This window comes from Cryptomeria japonica, chromosome 1 (assembly GCF_030272615.1).
Source record: "Cryptomeria japonica chromosome 1, Sugi_1.0, whole genome shotgun sequence".
In the NCBI taxonomy this organism is placed as follows: domain Eukaryota; kingdom Viridiplantae; phylum Streptophyta; class Pinopsida; order Cupressales; family Cupressaceae; genus Cryptomeria; species Cryptomeria japonica.
This window is the reverse complement of record NC_081405.1, coordinates 116,847,600-116,861,546: the sequence shown is the minus strand read 5'-3', so window position 1 is coordinate 116,861,546 and position 13,947 is coordinate 116,847,600. Positions and strand designations below refer to the sequence as shown.

The following is a 13,947-nucleotide window of genomic DNA, read 5'->3' as shown; positions in this document are numbered from 1 at the left end:
ACAAGCCCTATGAAACTATGGCACAACAACGGGGATGAGACCAAGTGCAAGTCCCAGGAAATTATGGCAGAACAAATAACTCCCAGACATGTCATCTTAGCCAAAATAAATCCATGCCTTGCAATGCAACCCCTCAGTGTCTTTGTTAAAAACTTCATAAAAACAAAAACCTTTTAGTTAGTGATGTATAAGAGGATTTTCATTTTCATGAAACACAGATGATAAATATTTCTAATAAAGTAAACTGAAAGAATACTTGGAATATGTCCTTTTCAGAATATTGTATCGTATCTTGGCATTTGGTTTTTCTAGGGTAATAAGTAACATTTCTATTCAATTAGTACAAATATTAGTAAGCCATAGGAGGCAAAGAACATATGAAACATGGATAGCATAAAACATGAATAATTACCTGATTAAGACGTGGATGCCAAGCACATCGTATAACACTATGTGTCGGAGACACACCAATTCTTGAAACCAATTCTAGCTTTTGCTTATCATAGAAGCATAATAAGCTTCCACAATCACTATCTCTTTCTATGGAGGTACCTGTAAATATCAGCCGCTCATCTGGACTAAATTCCACATTTGTTTGAGCATAGTTGTTTGGGAGGTCATTGAAGGCTTGCAGTGGAGTTCTCATCTTCCGTAGATCCCAAACCTAAGAAAAAATGGCATTTGATATATTTTAAATAAACCCAATAAATGTGTGAACATAGATTACTGATAAAGAAAACCCAGCTCCATCTGGCATATAGCAAATGCGGATGGGAAAATAAAAAAAGTGCCAGAGAAACCAATTTACCTTGAGAGTGGCATCAGTGCTTCTAGAGAGAAGTGTGTTTCCATCAGAAGAAAACTTGAGGTCTGTAATATCATCTTCATGTCCCTTATCAACATACAGATCCGGTCTGCTTCCCCATCCTGACTTGACATTCCAAACCTGTAATGAGGACAATCATGATGTCTTACAAAAAAGAGTCTTCAACCCTTTGCACACAGTGCTTGAGCTAATATCAAACATTCATACACATGAAATTTCCTTTGATCCCTTATTTTGGATTATCTACAACCACTTATTATTAATATGGAGAAACAAAATCTGGAAGTCTGACCTAAAAAAGTAAAGTACCTGTATGGATCCATCTCCGACACCACCAGCAATACATTTCCCATTAATGCCCCAAGCACATGTTGTCACTGGTACCCTTCCAGGTTTAGCAAGCTTGGGCTTAACTACCTAAACCCCAAAGAAAAAATTGCTTTGAAAAATTACACCATAAATATTCTCATATAGACAAAAACTCAATGCTAATAATTTCAGTTTGCTCTATACATGCATCATATAATAGAAGCATCGTTCATTAACTGATATAAATTAAAAACTTCAAAACCCTCTCTTAGTAAAATTTGGACAGCAAAGCGTGGCAAGATGGTTTTAGGGTATATCTAGGAATTGAAGCAACTTAAACAATGTCCTGTGGTAATTTGCATGTATAGGAAAACTGAAACAACTAAACTAGCTGTAGAGAAGAAGACATAGCAACCTGCTTCTGACTTTTAAAATCATTCACATCCCAAATGCGAAGGGAACCATCCTCTGAAGATGTCAAAATCATTTGCTTTTCTTTAGGATGCCAATGTCCACATGTCAGACCTGATATATGACCCTTTGTATTCTTAAGGTCACGCAAATACATGTCACCTTTAACAAATTCTCCTAAGGTAAGGCCATCACGGTCATAAATCTGAACAAATAAATTGAAATTGCCTTAGCCTTAGTTCACACAGAAACAAACATCATTAAGTTTTAAGAAGAAAATAGTAAATAAAATTTTACTCCAATAACTGCATATCTATCAAATAATAAATGAAAAATGCAAGGTCAAGCACCTTTGCTTGGGCAGATCCAGTTACACACAAAAAACGATCAGAAGTTGGACTCCAACTTAGACTGCGAACTTGATGCCCTTCGAATGGTTCTAGCTGTCTAAATGATCTCAGCTGAGAAGTCATACCTTGGAAATCATACATACGAACAGAATAGTCATAGCTACCCGTAAGAACCCTTGAACCTGTGTGGTCTACAGCCAAAGCTGAAACAATCTGTGCAGAGATGGAAACGGAAATCAAATGTTAGAAAACAGAAAGGAAAAAAAAATATTAAAATATGCAAATCAAAATTCTTAACTACAGAAACAAGCAGTTACACTTCTAAACAGATGTACCTAACGGAAGAGGAATAAAAGCTTTCATGCTCTCACAACTTTTTGTTGCCATGAGTTCTAATTACAATTATTCTGATTTCTTTTTAACTATCTTCATTGTTTATAAAATATTATGTATCTGATTAAAATGAGAGAATTCATTTGATAACGAGAAAGGATCCTTTGAATGAAACTTGAAAGGATAAGGAAGGCTCTGGCACAAACTGCAAGGAAACCCTAGAGGGTGTTGATGTGACTTGCAGAACTGGTGGCGACCCCTAAGGTGTTAGTTTGTGTAAGCATTCCTTCTCTCCCTTTTAACTTTCCTCATTCCTGCCCTCCAATGTTTCCACTGTGTTGTATGTCAGTTGCTTTTTCTTTGGCGCAACTAGCTTTTATTGCAGAGGACTACGGCCATCTGCATTTTCGTGTGAAGTGATGGCAGAGGGTTCTAGCCCTCCCGCCAACCATGTTGAAGAGAAAGTTGATATTGCAGATTTGAAACATGTCAAACAAAAAACCTTCCGTGAGGCCTTGTCTAGTGAAGACAAACCCGTTTTGGCTTCTGCCAAATTCTGTGTTGTCAACCCTGGTGATCATGGACAAGGGCAAGGAGGATGACAAGGTAAGTGCACTCTTACCCCCATTAAATCTCTCACTATTTGCCCTAATAAGGAAATGGCTGATGCGATGAGATTTAAATCTGAGTCTCGTAGATTAAGAAATGTTGTTGTATACTTCGCTGCATTAGATTCTACTAAAACAACCTCCCACAAATTTCTTCATGAGTGGATTCCGAATGTTTGGAATAAGCAGTGAGAATTTCATGTTTCCTTCTACTGTACAATTCAAAGAGAGCTCTTTCTCTTCTTCTTTAAAAATCATGAAATGCAATCTAATGTTATTAAAAAGCAATTTTGGACAGTGGGTAACTGCACCTTCTGTGGCCCGGCATGGTCACCCGAAGCCATTAACGAGGAAATTTTAGCCCTATCTAGCCCCAGATGGTTAACTTAAATAAAATGTAACCCCCCATTCGCTGGGCTTTTCTGTCCTAACTGTTCGCCCTGTTTGGAAACACTCTTAGGGTGGAGGAAACTAAATCCACTCTTCCTCATTTAGACTCTAGAATTTTGGTTTCCCTCGCTCCAGAAGTTGACATTCCTGATGTTTTGAATATTAATTTGGGTGCTTCTGTTCATAGTTGTCCCATTGAAATTTTGGGGGACTTTAATGCCTATTTCCTGTGTAGAAAAGAAGGAATTGCCCTATTATTAAAAAGAAGATGGGGAACCACCCTATTGCTAACCAACCGGTGGAGGACCCACTAGCTTGTGACATTGTCCGCAACGGACCCACACAGCCAATCAAGGTTGATGTGCATTCTAGCTCTGTTAGTACCCAAGAGGCCAAGGCTAAAGGTTCTAAGGCTAATGATAAAGGCAATCTCTCCTTTGGTGCTCATGCTGTTAGTAATCTCTCTGTTGGGAGGGGGGAGAGTGCTCTCCCTACTTCCTCCTTGGATAGTCTTGCTAAACCCTGACGGGGAGGGGTTCTCAAAGAGAGTCAATCCTTTCTCAATAGGAAGTTAAGTGATGTCTTAGTGGGCTCCCTTCACTCTACACTGGTCTTTCAACAAATCAAAACATTTAAACTCTCTAGGAGTGCTCCCAATCAAATTGTGCTCAATGACTGCTCAGGCATGGTTGAGATTCACAAAGGTAAATCCAACCTCAATCTAACAATCTTCTAGCATATGCTTGCAGGGGTTGTAACAGGTGTTCTTAAGGTATTTCCAAGCCAATCAACTAGTTCTGCAATTGAGTTTCATTCATTTCTCCATCACTCCCTCTTTCTCCTATTTTCTAGGCCTAGTAGCCCTAGAGCCCCAATTAGCCCTACCTAACCGGTTTTTGTGGAATTACTCAAAAATGTCTCAAAGAACCAGGCAAACTCTTTTATGATCTGAGTACCCTTTTGGATGAACTTTGAGATTCATCAGGTGAGGTAACCAGGTCTGTCCGTACACTTTTGGATGAACTTTGAGATTCATCAGGTGAGGTAACCAGGTCTGTCCGTACAGGTACGGAACCCGAAAATGGTATTTTTGAAGGGTTTTGGGGCTTAGTTGTCTTCTTCAAAGGGTTTCATGTCTTCCCTGGTCTGCCACACCTCCAACCTTCCACATAGGCTCTGTCATACCCTACTTACTCAAGCCAAACACTTGGCATCTTCAAAACTGATCAACCCTGCAAGCACTTGCAAATTTTCAATCATTTTCCTAACCGGGCTATGACTAAGCTCGCCTAGGAAATGATGTCAAATGGCCTTTTAATGCCTTCCAAACCAAAACAAAGTTTATATACACTGTACAAAGGTTCCATGGCTCGAGTCCCAAGGGTTATTGAGCAAAACTCAAAGGACTTCAAGCTGGAACCATGTTTGGGCTCTAAAACCCTTGCTCGGGCCGAGAGCAATATAAAATCAAATACTCAATTCAACCTGCAACAAAAACTAACTCAAATGCCTCCTGAGCACTACAAAGACATGTATAAAACAATCATGAAAGAACAGTAATGAAATCAATTCATGAAGTACGGACTGCTGCTCAAAATTTGAGAAAATGCAAGGTAAATCTGGAAAAAGGTCTTCACAATGTATTCCAATTTGCTCAAGGCGTTCACCAACCTGGTTACATTCATTCTCAGAGCATTTATATGCCATCTAGATCCTAACCAACTCTCCATAGGTTGCCTAACCACCAATGTGCTCAAACTTTCAAAAAGTTGCTCAAAAGTTGTAAAATGTTGTTGAGCAACATTGACAACTTTTGCCAAAACGTGCATTTTTGCATTTTATGCATTGTCACTTATCCCAAACCACCTAGAATGACTTGCAAACACTAACATGACATGTCTCAATGCCAAATGAGGCTTTTCAAGACGTTTGACACCAAAATGCAAGTTTATGCCATTTTAGGCTTACAAGGGCTCATAAGCCAAAATTGAGTAAATACATGATCTAATTGACATTCATCCTCCAAATGCCAATCAAACACACATGTGGACCTATGAGTGGTCCATTATTCACAAACCTAAACCAAACTAAAGACAAACACACCAAAATCTAGAAAATGCACTCAAAACTAGGTGCTCCTGCACCAAACCCTTAGTTTCCTCTAAGCAATTGGAGTCACTGGCCAAGCCTGCCCCCCTCACTATGGACTTTGCTTCCCCAAATACCTTTGCCTCTCCTTCGGAGCCCTATTTGGACTCTCTAGATGAAGTTGCTAATTTTGGTTCCCCATCCTTGAAGACCTTGCCTCCTTCCACTTGCCCTCTCCCGGTTCCTTCTGAGCTTGGTCCCTCATAGGGTGCTAAAAATGCCCAGCAACTTGTTCTTGAGAAGATTAAATTTAACATGGCGTTGGATAAGAGTAGTAACAACTCTATAGATGGTAATCTAGGAGAAATGACAACTTCCAACTATATTATAAAAGGCTTCAATGACCTAAGAAGTGCTAATAAGGCTGATGGCAAAGACTCCAAGCAAAATGAGTGAGTATAATTTTCTGGTTAAGTCTATTGTCTCAGGTTTTGAAACTGGTAAACTTAGCAACAGAGGGATCCCGAGGGTTAATACTATGATTGCACATCATCCCCACGGGCCATGGGGATGCAGAGAATCACCAACTCAACCCCAAGTCGACTAATATAGAGCCTAAAGAGTTAGCCAAGGATGTGGTGTCTAGGGAAATGTATCAGTCCCAGGGTGAGCAGGATTCTGTCACCGATAGGGGGATGGTGGATAATCATTCTGTTGATGCTCAAGGTCATTCTGTGGGTGAGTTTTCCGGGGGCAATAACCTGACTCTTCTTAGTACCATGGCTCTCCCTAAGGAGGGTGAAGTCAGTGGATTGAAGGCTGAAACCAAGGATTTTGAGGTTTCCTCTGAGCCCAATGATATGGCAACTGAGCCTCAAGATCCTATTAACTCAAATGATGGGTTGGACTCTGAGATTAGCTTAGATCCTGTAGAAGATAATAACATGTCTAAAGGTAAGGAGATACCTACGATCCAAACCCATTCAAGATCAAAAGCATCACAGGGAATTAAAACCCCCAAAGGTGGGGAAAGCGATACCAGCTGGTAAAGGCAAATTGGAATTCCCAAAGGAAAAAAAGAGAAAGAAAAGCAGCCTGGTTATTGTTGAGTCTGGCAACAGACTTCCTAAATGTTTCTACAGTTTCAAGAACAGCAGTGAAACAAACTTAAACAAACATGACAATGAACATTAGATGCATCTCTTGGAATGCCAGAGGACTAGAATCTCCTGACAGAAAGCATGTTGTTAGAAGGTTTAAGATTATGGAAAAAGAGAAAGATATTCTTTTGCTCCAAGAGGTGAAAGCTACTGGCTTTGCTCTTGAAACTAACCTAAGACTACTTAGGAAAAATGCAATTCAATTTGTCACTAAGCATGAGAAATGAAGGGGGGAAGCAGCCCTCCTAATTTCAAAAAAATAAGCTCAACATGTCAAAAAAGTTGGCACCTCTCCTTGTAACTTGATTGTGTGGGTTATCATTGATAATGGGGAGACGTCCTTTCGTGTATGCTCCATTTATGCTCCCAATGACCACAGGGAGAGATGTGGTTTATGGCAGTGGCTATGTAGCCTACCAGAGATCCCATGGCTCTTGGGGGGAGACTTTTAATATGGTTGAAAATAGAGAAGATAAGATAGGGGGCCTAAACATGGAATGGAAAGGAATTGAGCACTCTTGGTATAGAATGAAGGCCAAACTCAATCTATTTGATCCCCATGAAGGGAAAAAAAATCAGAACCACAACATCTGGTATTCCTGGTGCAATGCTCAAAAAGGTGGCAAAACAATCTATTGCAGGCTTGACAAGTTTTATGCTAATGGGGATTTCTTCAGTTTTGAACCAAATCAAGATGGTAACAGTGTGTAGGTCTATCCATATTGTCTCTTCGATAATCATCCTATCCTTGCCAATATATTGATCAAAAATGTCTCTGATATGAAACTCCAAAAGGGATAATATTTCATATTGAACACCTCCTTACTTAAGGATGAAGATTGCAGAGATGTTGATTTCACCCTTAAAGAGATCAACAAGTGGATGTTGAGGGAGACCAGGGAGACTGAGAAATGGGATTGTAACACCAAGGGGTGGAAAACCCTGTTCCAAACAATTGGAAAGAAATATGCACTAGATAGGAGAAGATAAAAAAATATTTTGCAGGAAAATCTGCTTCAGGCTGAGATTAGGATTCAAGAAGATCCTAATAATAATATCAAGCTTTGTGAGGAGCTTTCTTATGCCAAAAACACTCTAAGGAAGTTGCAGCACCATAAGATCCGAGGGCTCAAAAGTAGATCAAGACTTAACTGGATCAGCAATGGGGATAAGGGTACCAAATTCTTTTGTAGGTACCTGAAAGAGAAAGGAATTAGAGAGAAAATAGACAAGATCAGTAATGAAGGTCTCTGTTTTAAACTTTTACCAATCAAGAAGAGATCAGAAAAACAATTCTATCTGTTCTATAAGAATCTTTTTATTTCTGAAAGGCATCAAGAAAGTAATGTCAAAGCTAGGGAAGGAATTAGAAAGATGATCCCTGTGAAAATCACTTAAGGGGATAGTAGTGCTTTGAGAAAAGAAATCTCCCTAGATGAGGTGAAGAATGTTATCTTATCCCTAAACAATGATAAATGTCCAGGAGGAGATGGATTGCCTATCGAGTTCTACAAAACCAATATTGATTGCATCACCAAGGACCTGTTGTTAGTTTATAAGGAAGCATTGATTAAAGGATCCCTAGGAAAGAATATAAACAAAGGAATCATAAAACTCCTCCCAAATAAAGGAGATCAACCTTGATTAAGAATTGGAGACCTATCACTCTCCTTAATATACCTTACAAAATTCTTGCCAAAATATTGGCCAAAAGGCTAGTGGAGGTGCTTCCCAAATTTGTCAACAGTACCCAAACTGGCTTCATTAAGGGCAGATATATACTTGAGAATCTGATCACTAGTTGGGAAGCCACGGAATGGGCAAGAATCTCTAAACAAAACTCAGCCATGCTCATTTTGAATTTTGAAAAAGCATATGACAGAGTTGAATGGCCTTTCTTGATGATAACTTTGGAGGCTTCTGGGTTTCCTAGTGAGTCTGCATGATGGTCAATACCCTGCTGAAGGATGCCTCAGCATAAGTAGATGTAAATGGGATCTTAACTGAGGCTTTTCCCTTGAAATGGTCCATCAGACAGGATGTTCATTGGCACCTGCTCTATTTGTAATAGCCTTAGATGCAGTCCATTGTCTTCTTAGGGACTGTGGCCAAATCCCAAGGATCAAAGGCATCACACTGCCTGATAATAATGACTTACTGAACATACAGTTTGCTGATGATACTGCTAGCTTTATAGAACTGGAAGAGAAAAATGTTGATAACCTGATTCAAAAACTTGACTATTTCTATCTTGCCTCAAGGGCCAAGGTGTCAAAGGCCAGATCTATCATGCTAGGATGGGCTGAAGTGCCTATCGAACCATTTTATTGGGAATGACAAACGCTTCTCTGAATACTCAAAGTTTTCTGTCAGAAGCGAGTTTTCAGGAGACTGCTCAGGTCCTAGCTAAATCTGCTCTTCAAGGTCGCATTGATTGGTTGAAGGGCTTGAAGGAAAATTTTATTCTCGGGGGAATGATACCTGTCAGTACTGGATTCAACCCTTTGGGAAAATGGAGCAAAATGAATTCGAGAACTAGGAACAAAAGTGCCTCCTGATTGATGAAAAAAACATGACTTTCAATAGGGAGGTCCCCACAAGCAAGTTAGGTACTTGGGAATCCCATTTGCCATTAATCCAAACTTGAAGGAAATGTGGCTATAGATCAAAACAAAAATTGAGAAGAAGTTGGATGGTTGAAACAAGAAATACCTCTCCTTAGGGGGGAGGATTCAGGTTTGTCAGATAATCTTGTCTTCCTACAACATTTGTTATGCCTCAGTCTGGCTGTTCAACAGCTACCAAGTAAATGATATTCAGAAGAGGATTAGAGGCTTCCTCTAGTCCGATGGTAAAGGGAAAAAGAAAAAGCACTCAATTAATTGGGATTGGTGTTGCATGGATAACAAGTATGGAGGGTTGTGCCTCAAAGACTTGAAAAAAAAAGGAATTGTTCTTGCTGTCAAATGGATCATCAGAGATCTGGAAGGGAGTGAACCTCGGAAGGTCCTAGTCAGAAATAACATTACCCTTGCCTCCACTAAAGATACCAAGCATTGGAAAGGTTTGTCCATCAGTGATCTCCATACCCGTAGATATGTAATTATCCCTGCAGGGTCTAAAGACTTCAATGGTTTATGGAAAGCTTGGGAGTTAGTTAAAGATAAGATCATTAACAACAAATTTTACCAAAACAGTAATAAAATTTATGGTGCTAGGTCCATTTGGTGGAACCTTGAGCACAAAGGGAAACAGCTTGCACTGATTCAAGGATGTTTTGCCAATAAATGGGCTCACAAGGTATTAAGTGCTTTAAAGATGTGTTCAATAATGAGCAATTAATTGAATGGGCTTCTCTGAGACAGATGTACCAGATCCCCAAATCTAATTGGAGGAATTACACAATCCTTAAGAGAGGCCTGTCTGGTTGTTAAGCCTCCTGTTTGCTGTGTGGAGGAAGAAGAGCAGTTTGCGGAGTTCAAATAGATTGATGGTTCTCAGTTGTGTAAAATTAAAACCAAAGATGTGCATAAATCTCTGACTAACAGTTCTTCTATTTTTTATTACTTGAATAATAGCTGGAACATTCAATTGGATAACCTAATGCGGCAAAAAAACTTTAAGACTGTAAAGTCCAATGTTATTGAGCCAATAAAGGTGTGTTTTAGGTGGTTGCTGACCTCGCAAAGGCTGCCATACAAAATGCAGAATTCTGATACTGACATGTGTACCTTGTGCAGGAAGCCTGAGACTATCAGGTACATATTTTTTGATTGCTTACATACTAAGGAAATTTGATCTATTTTTTGTAATGGCTTAAATAATTGGAATATCAATAATCATAATAACCGGTTGGAGATTTTAATTGGATCTGTTAGCAAGATGAAGAAAATGTATAATATGTTTTGACTGTCTTTGTCTACTGAAATACTTTGGTACATTTGGAAGAATAGAAATGATGAGAAATTTAATGGGGTTAGAAGGTTGCTTACTGAGTCAAACAAACAACTCACATACTTTATTGTTGCTTTGCAAGTAACGGTCACTATGGACATCCCTAACTCAAAGTTCTCAAAGCTATTGGGAGACGGCATTGTGACAGTTAACAGACAGGAAATGAGGTGTGGACACACCTGGGCATACAATACAGAGACCAATCCTACATTTTCACAAGGAACCGATGGAGTTTCATTATAAGTACAATGAGAAAGAACGAATCAAACCTGACAAGGAAAAGGCTAAGCATGGCACAAGAATTTACTTTAACAGAGACAGGAACTCTGACATTGAAGAAGTAAGGTCCAATGAAGAGCTGTCCGTGGTCTCTCCTCTTCTAGGCCACTGGGATTGGGAGAAATACAGTGAAAGTAGAAACCTCTAATCAGTCTATTCTGCTTAGTAGTTTTGATTATGATGTAATACAACCTTTTGTACCAGACTTATGTTTTGGTGTAGTCTATTTGACAGTGGCTATATGCCTGGAACAGCAGTTTAAGAGTCTTTTTCGCAAAAACTCAATGATGTAATGCGGTTTATCTATAATTAATATAAAAAAAAAAATTATGCATCTAGCAAGCATTGTTGTGCTCAAGCATCCATCCAACCGCTTTAACTCGGCTAGATAAGAGGCCCATCACTCTTTGTTGTTACACATATTAAAGAGCTTGATCAACTGCAATGGAGTTTTCCCCATGGCTTTCCAAACACTGGTTCGATAAGCCCATAGCATGAGATATAACTGGAGACATCAATACTGCTTAGAATCCAACATGGTGTGGAGGAGAGAAAATTCTTCAACATTTGCTGGAAGAATATGATTGGTTGTTCCCCAGGGAATAATCGGTCAAGCAAAAGCAGAATTTGGTGCCATACTTAGATTGATAACTTGTGCATCTAGAATCCCAAACCATTATCCTCCATGACAATAGCGGAGCATCAAACTGGCATATGAGGATCAGAGACATTCAAGTAATAATCTCCAAGGCAAGACAGCACATAAAAGAGCCATACATTTGTTAAGTATTTCAATCCTAAAAATATTTTTTATTGATGCAAAGCTTGGGCACGCCTTAATGATACCTAAAAGGGCTACTCTGCAGGATTTTAGGGCCATCTGAAAGTGTAGCTGGGATGACTTATTAAGTTATTTGTCTAAATATAGCTTGTGCTTAATGGTTTTAACTTTTGGAAAAGGAAACCAAGAGTCTCAAATTTTTGGTTTGGCAGGAGAAAACAAAAAAGCTCTTTTTAGTTATATTAGTATACCCTGTGATGTATTATTATTCATTTGCTGAAATCGGGGTCTTCTAAAGCTATCAAAATTTCCAGATTTTTGTGAATTGTACTAAGACTGCATTTTTTCAATCAGATAATTTGAGTCATGGAAATTTAGCATTTCGTTGGATATATATTATAAACAGGTTTCGACTTTTATTAGACATTTTATGAATTGAATATAAAATTCTGTAATTTATACAAAAAAAATCTGAGTTTGTTTTACATCAATATCTTAACTGTCACTAATGCCAGATGAAGGATTTCAGACTTTGTTCAAGGTGATGGCAGACACATATTTTTTAAGTATTCTAGTATTACAGCGGAGTAGTTTTCTGACTGTACTAATAGGAATCTATAGTACACACCAATTCCTCTGTCTCACATTGGTCATTGCTACGGAGATTTTGGTCTGTTAATAGAAGATACATATAGGAACAGGCCCAAAACGTAGGTACTCAGCATCAATCGTAATCTCAAAATAAAGGTAGCTTGAACTTCCAAAGCATCTTTCAGATATATAAAGGTTACATTGGTAATATTTGAATGAAATACTAATTAGAAGGATTTATGCATTGAACATGATCTATCAGGAATGGATTTCGTATTAAGGTACCCATGACAACCGTGGACAAGCCCGGACTGGTTTTGGTCAGAACTTGGTCCCATGATAAATCCTAAGGAGTACAAATTTTGAACAAGGTAAAGCAAAACAGTTCCCTTATGGAGCAAGTTTTAGGCCTCATCGGGTGGGACTATCCAATAGCAAATTTAGCAAACCTCAATGTGGAGAAAGATCTTTTTCGCTAAATTAATCTGGGTCGGGACAATTAAGAGCGACACAAAAAGACACAGAATTTAAAAATCCCTAGAAATTGAAACTCATGTGAAAAAATTTAACTCAATGAGAAAGTATAAAATTCATACACATATTAAAAATTCGCGTATTCAAATAATTTATCCAATCAAGGCCTAGAATTCAAACCTTGGTATGTCCTTTGAGCACAATCTCATTACTTAGAGGCACTCTAAATATATCACCTCCCTCTTCATCCGAATGCTCATCGCTAGTTCCATCCTCTCTTCTGTAAGTCATAGCTTCAAAACTTCCATCATTTCCTTCTTCCTCTAAATTTGGCGGCGGTCTCGGAGGACCTATCAAATGCCCCTCTTCCTCATCATCATCTCCACTAAATTGGGGTGGCCTTGGAGGTCCTACCAATTGATCAGAATCCTCTTCATCTCCGATCGCGGATTCTTCCAAATATGTAGGCCTGGGAGGTCCTACAATGGGTTCTGCCGAATCTGGAGGAGGTCTCTGAGGCCCAATTGGAGACCTGGGAAGTTCTACCAAATTTGAAGGAGGCCTCTGAGGCCCAATTGGAGACCTGGGAAGTTCTACCAAATTTGAAGGAGGCCTCTGAGGCCCAATTGGAGGCCTGGGAGGTTTGGGGTTCAAATCCTGCAGCCAACCTTTTTTGCCAGATTGGGGTTTCAGCGGCTGTGGCTGTGGATCATGTGGGCGTTTTGTAGCGGAATGTATCGATTCCAAAGAAACTTGTTTTTTTTCTTGTTTTCCGAACGCGAGGGGAAAAAACGCTCGGAAGCCCTCCTGTACATTAGCTTCGTCTACTACAGGCGGACCCTGCTCCTCCTGTACAGAGAAAAAGTAAGCATGTTTTGTAAGAATAAAGGAAGAAAAACATTCTTAGAATGAGGAAAAACTTGTTTCAAGAGTGAAGACAGATTTGAATACTGACGTGAAAATCTCCTTCGTCGTCTGAAGCCATTATTTGATTATAGATGTTCAGATGCCCTGCAGAGCAATGCAGAAGAGATGCATAGCTTACAGATTTTGAGAAGAATATACTTGAATTTGAGTAATGGTTATTATTTCAGTAGTTCAATACGGACTGTGGATTAAAAAAGAAGCGGCATATGTAAGGCTCACACAAAGCGAAGATGCATAATGTTTAGAAAGGCATTTTCTGTTGCTAGGTATGTGTTTTTTTTTATGTTTTTTTTATGTTAAAATTATTGGTTATATCTAGTAGGAAAGCTGTTTTTTTTTTTTTAATAGAGTGTGATATAGTTGATTTTAATGATAACTAGCATATATATCTTAAATTTTAATTTAATCTATATAAAATATGTTGAGAGATATCCTTTTCTAGGGGCCTATTTGACTTTAGGGTGTA

General features: G+C 38.9%; 1 protein-coding gene across 1 annotated transcript in view; it reads right to left on the bottom strand.

The window, feature by feature from the left end:
- The window catches only part of LOC131026827 (uncharacterized), a 48,203-nt gene extending 34,463 nt beyond the window's left edge, over window positions 1-13,740 (bottom strand). Inside the window, exons 1-7 of the mRNA XM_057956818.2 lie at window positions 13,510-13,740; window positions 12,735-13,403; window positions 1,897-2,109; window positions 1,551-1,751; window positions 1,136-1,243; window positions 809-946; window positions 413-664 (exon numbers count right to left, since the gene is read on the bottom strand). Coding sequence (XP_057812801.2) covers window positions 413-664; window positions 809-946; window positions 1,136-1,243; window positions 1,551-1,751; window positions 1,897-2,109; window positions 12,735-13,403; window positions 13,510-13,539 — 1,611 coding nt within the window. The 5' untranslated portion in view covers window positions 13,540-13,740. The remainder of the gene's footprint in view (window positions 1-412; window positions 665-808; window positions 947-1,135; window positions 1,244-1,550; window positions 1,752-1,896; window positions 2,110-12,734; window positions 13,404-13,509) is intronic.
- Between the last annotated feature and the right edge of the window lie 207 nt (window positions 13,741-13,947).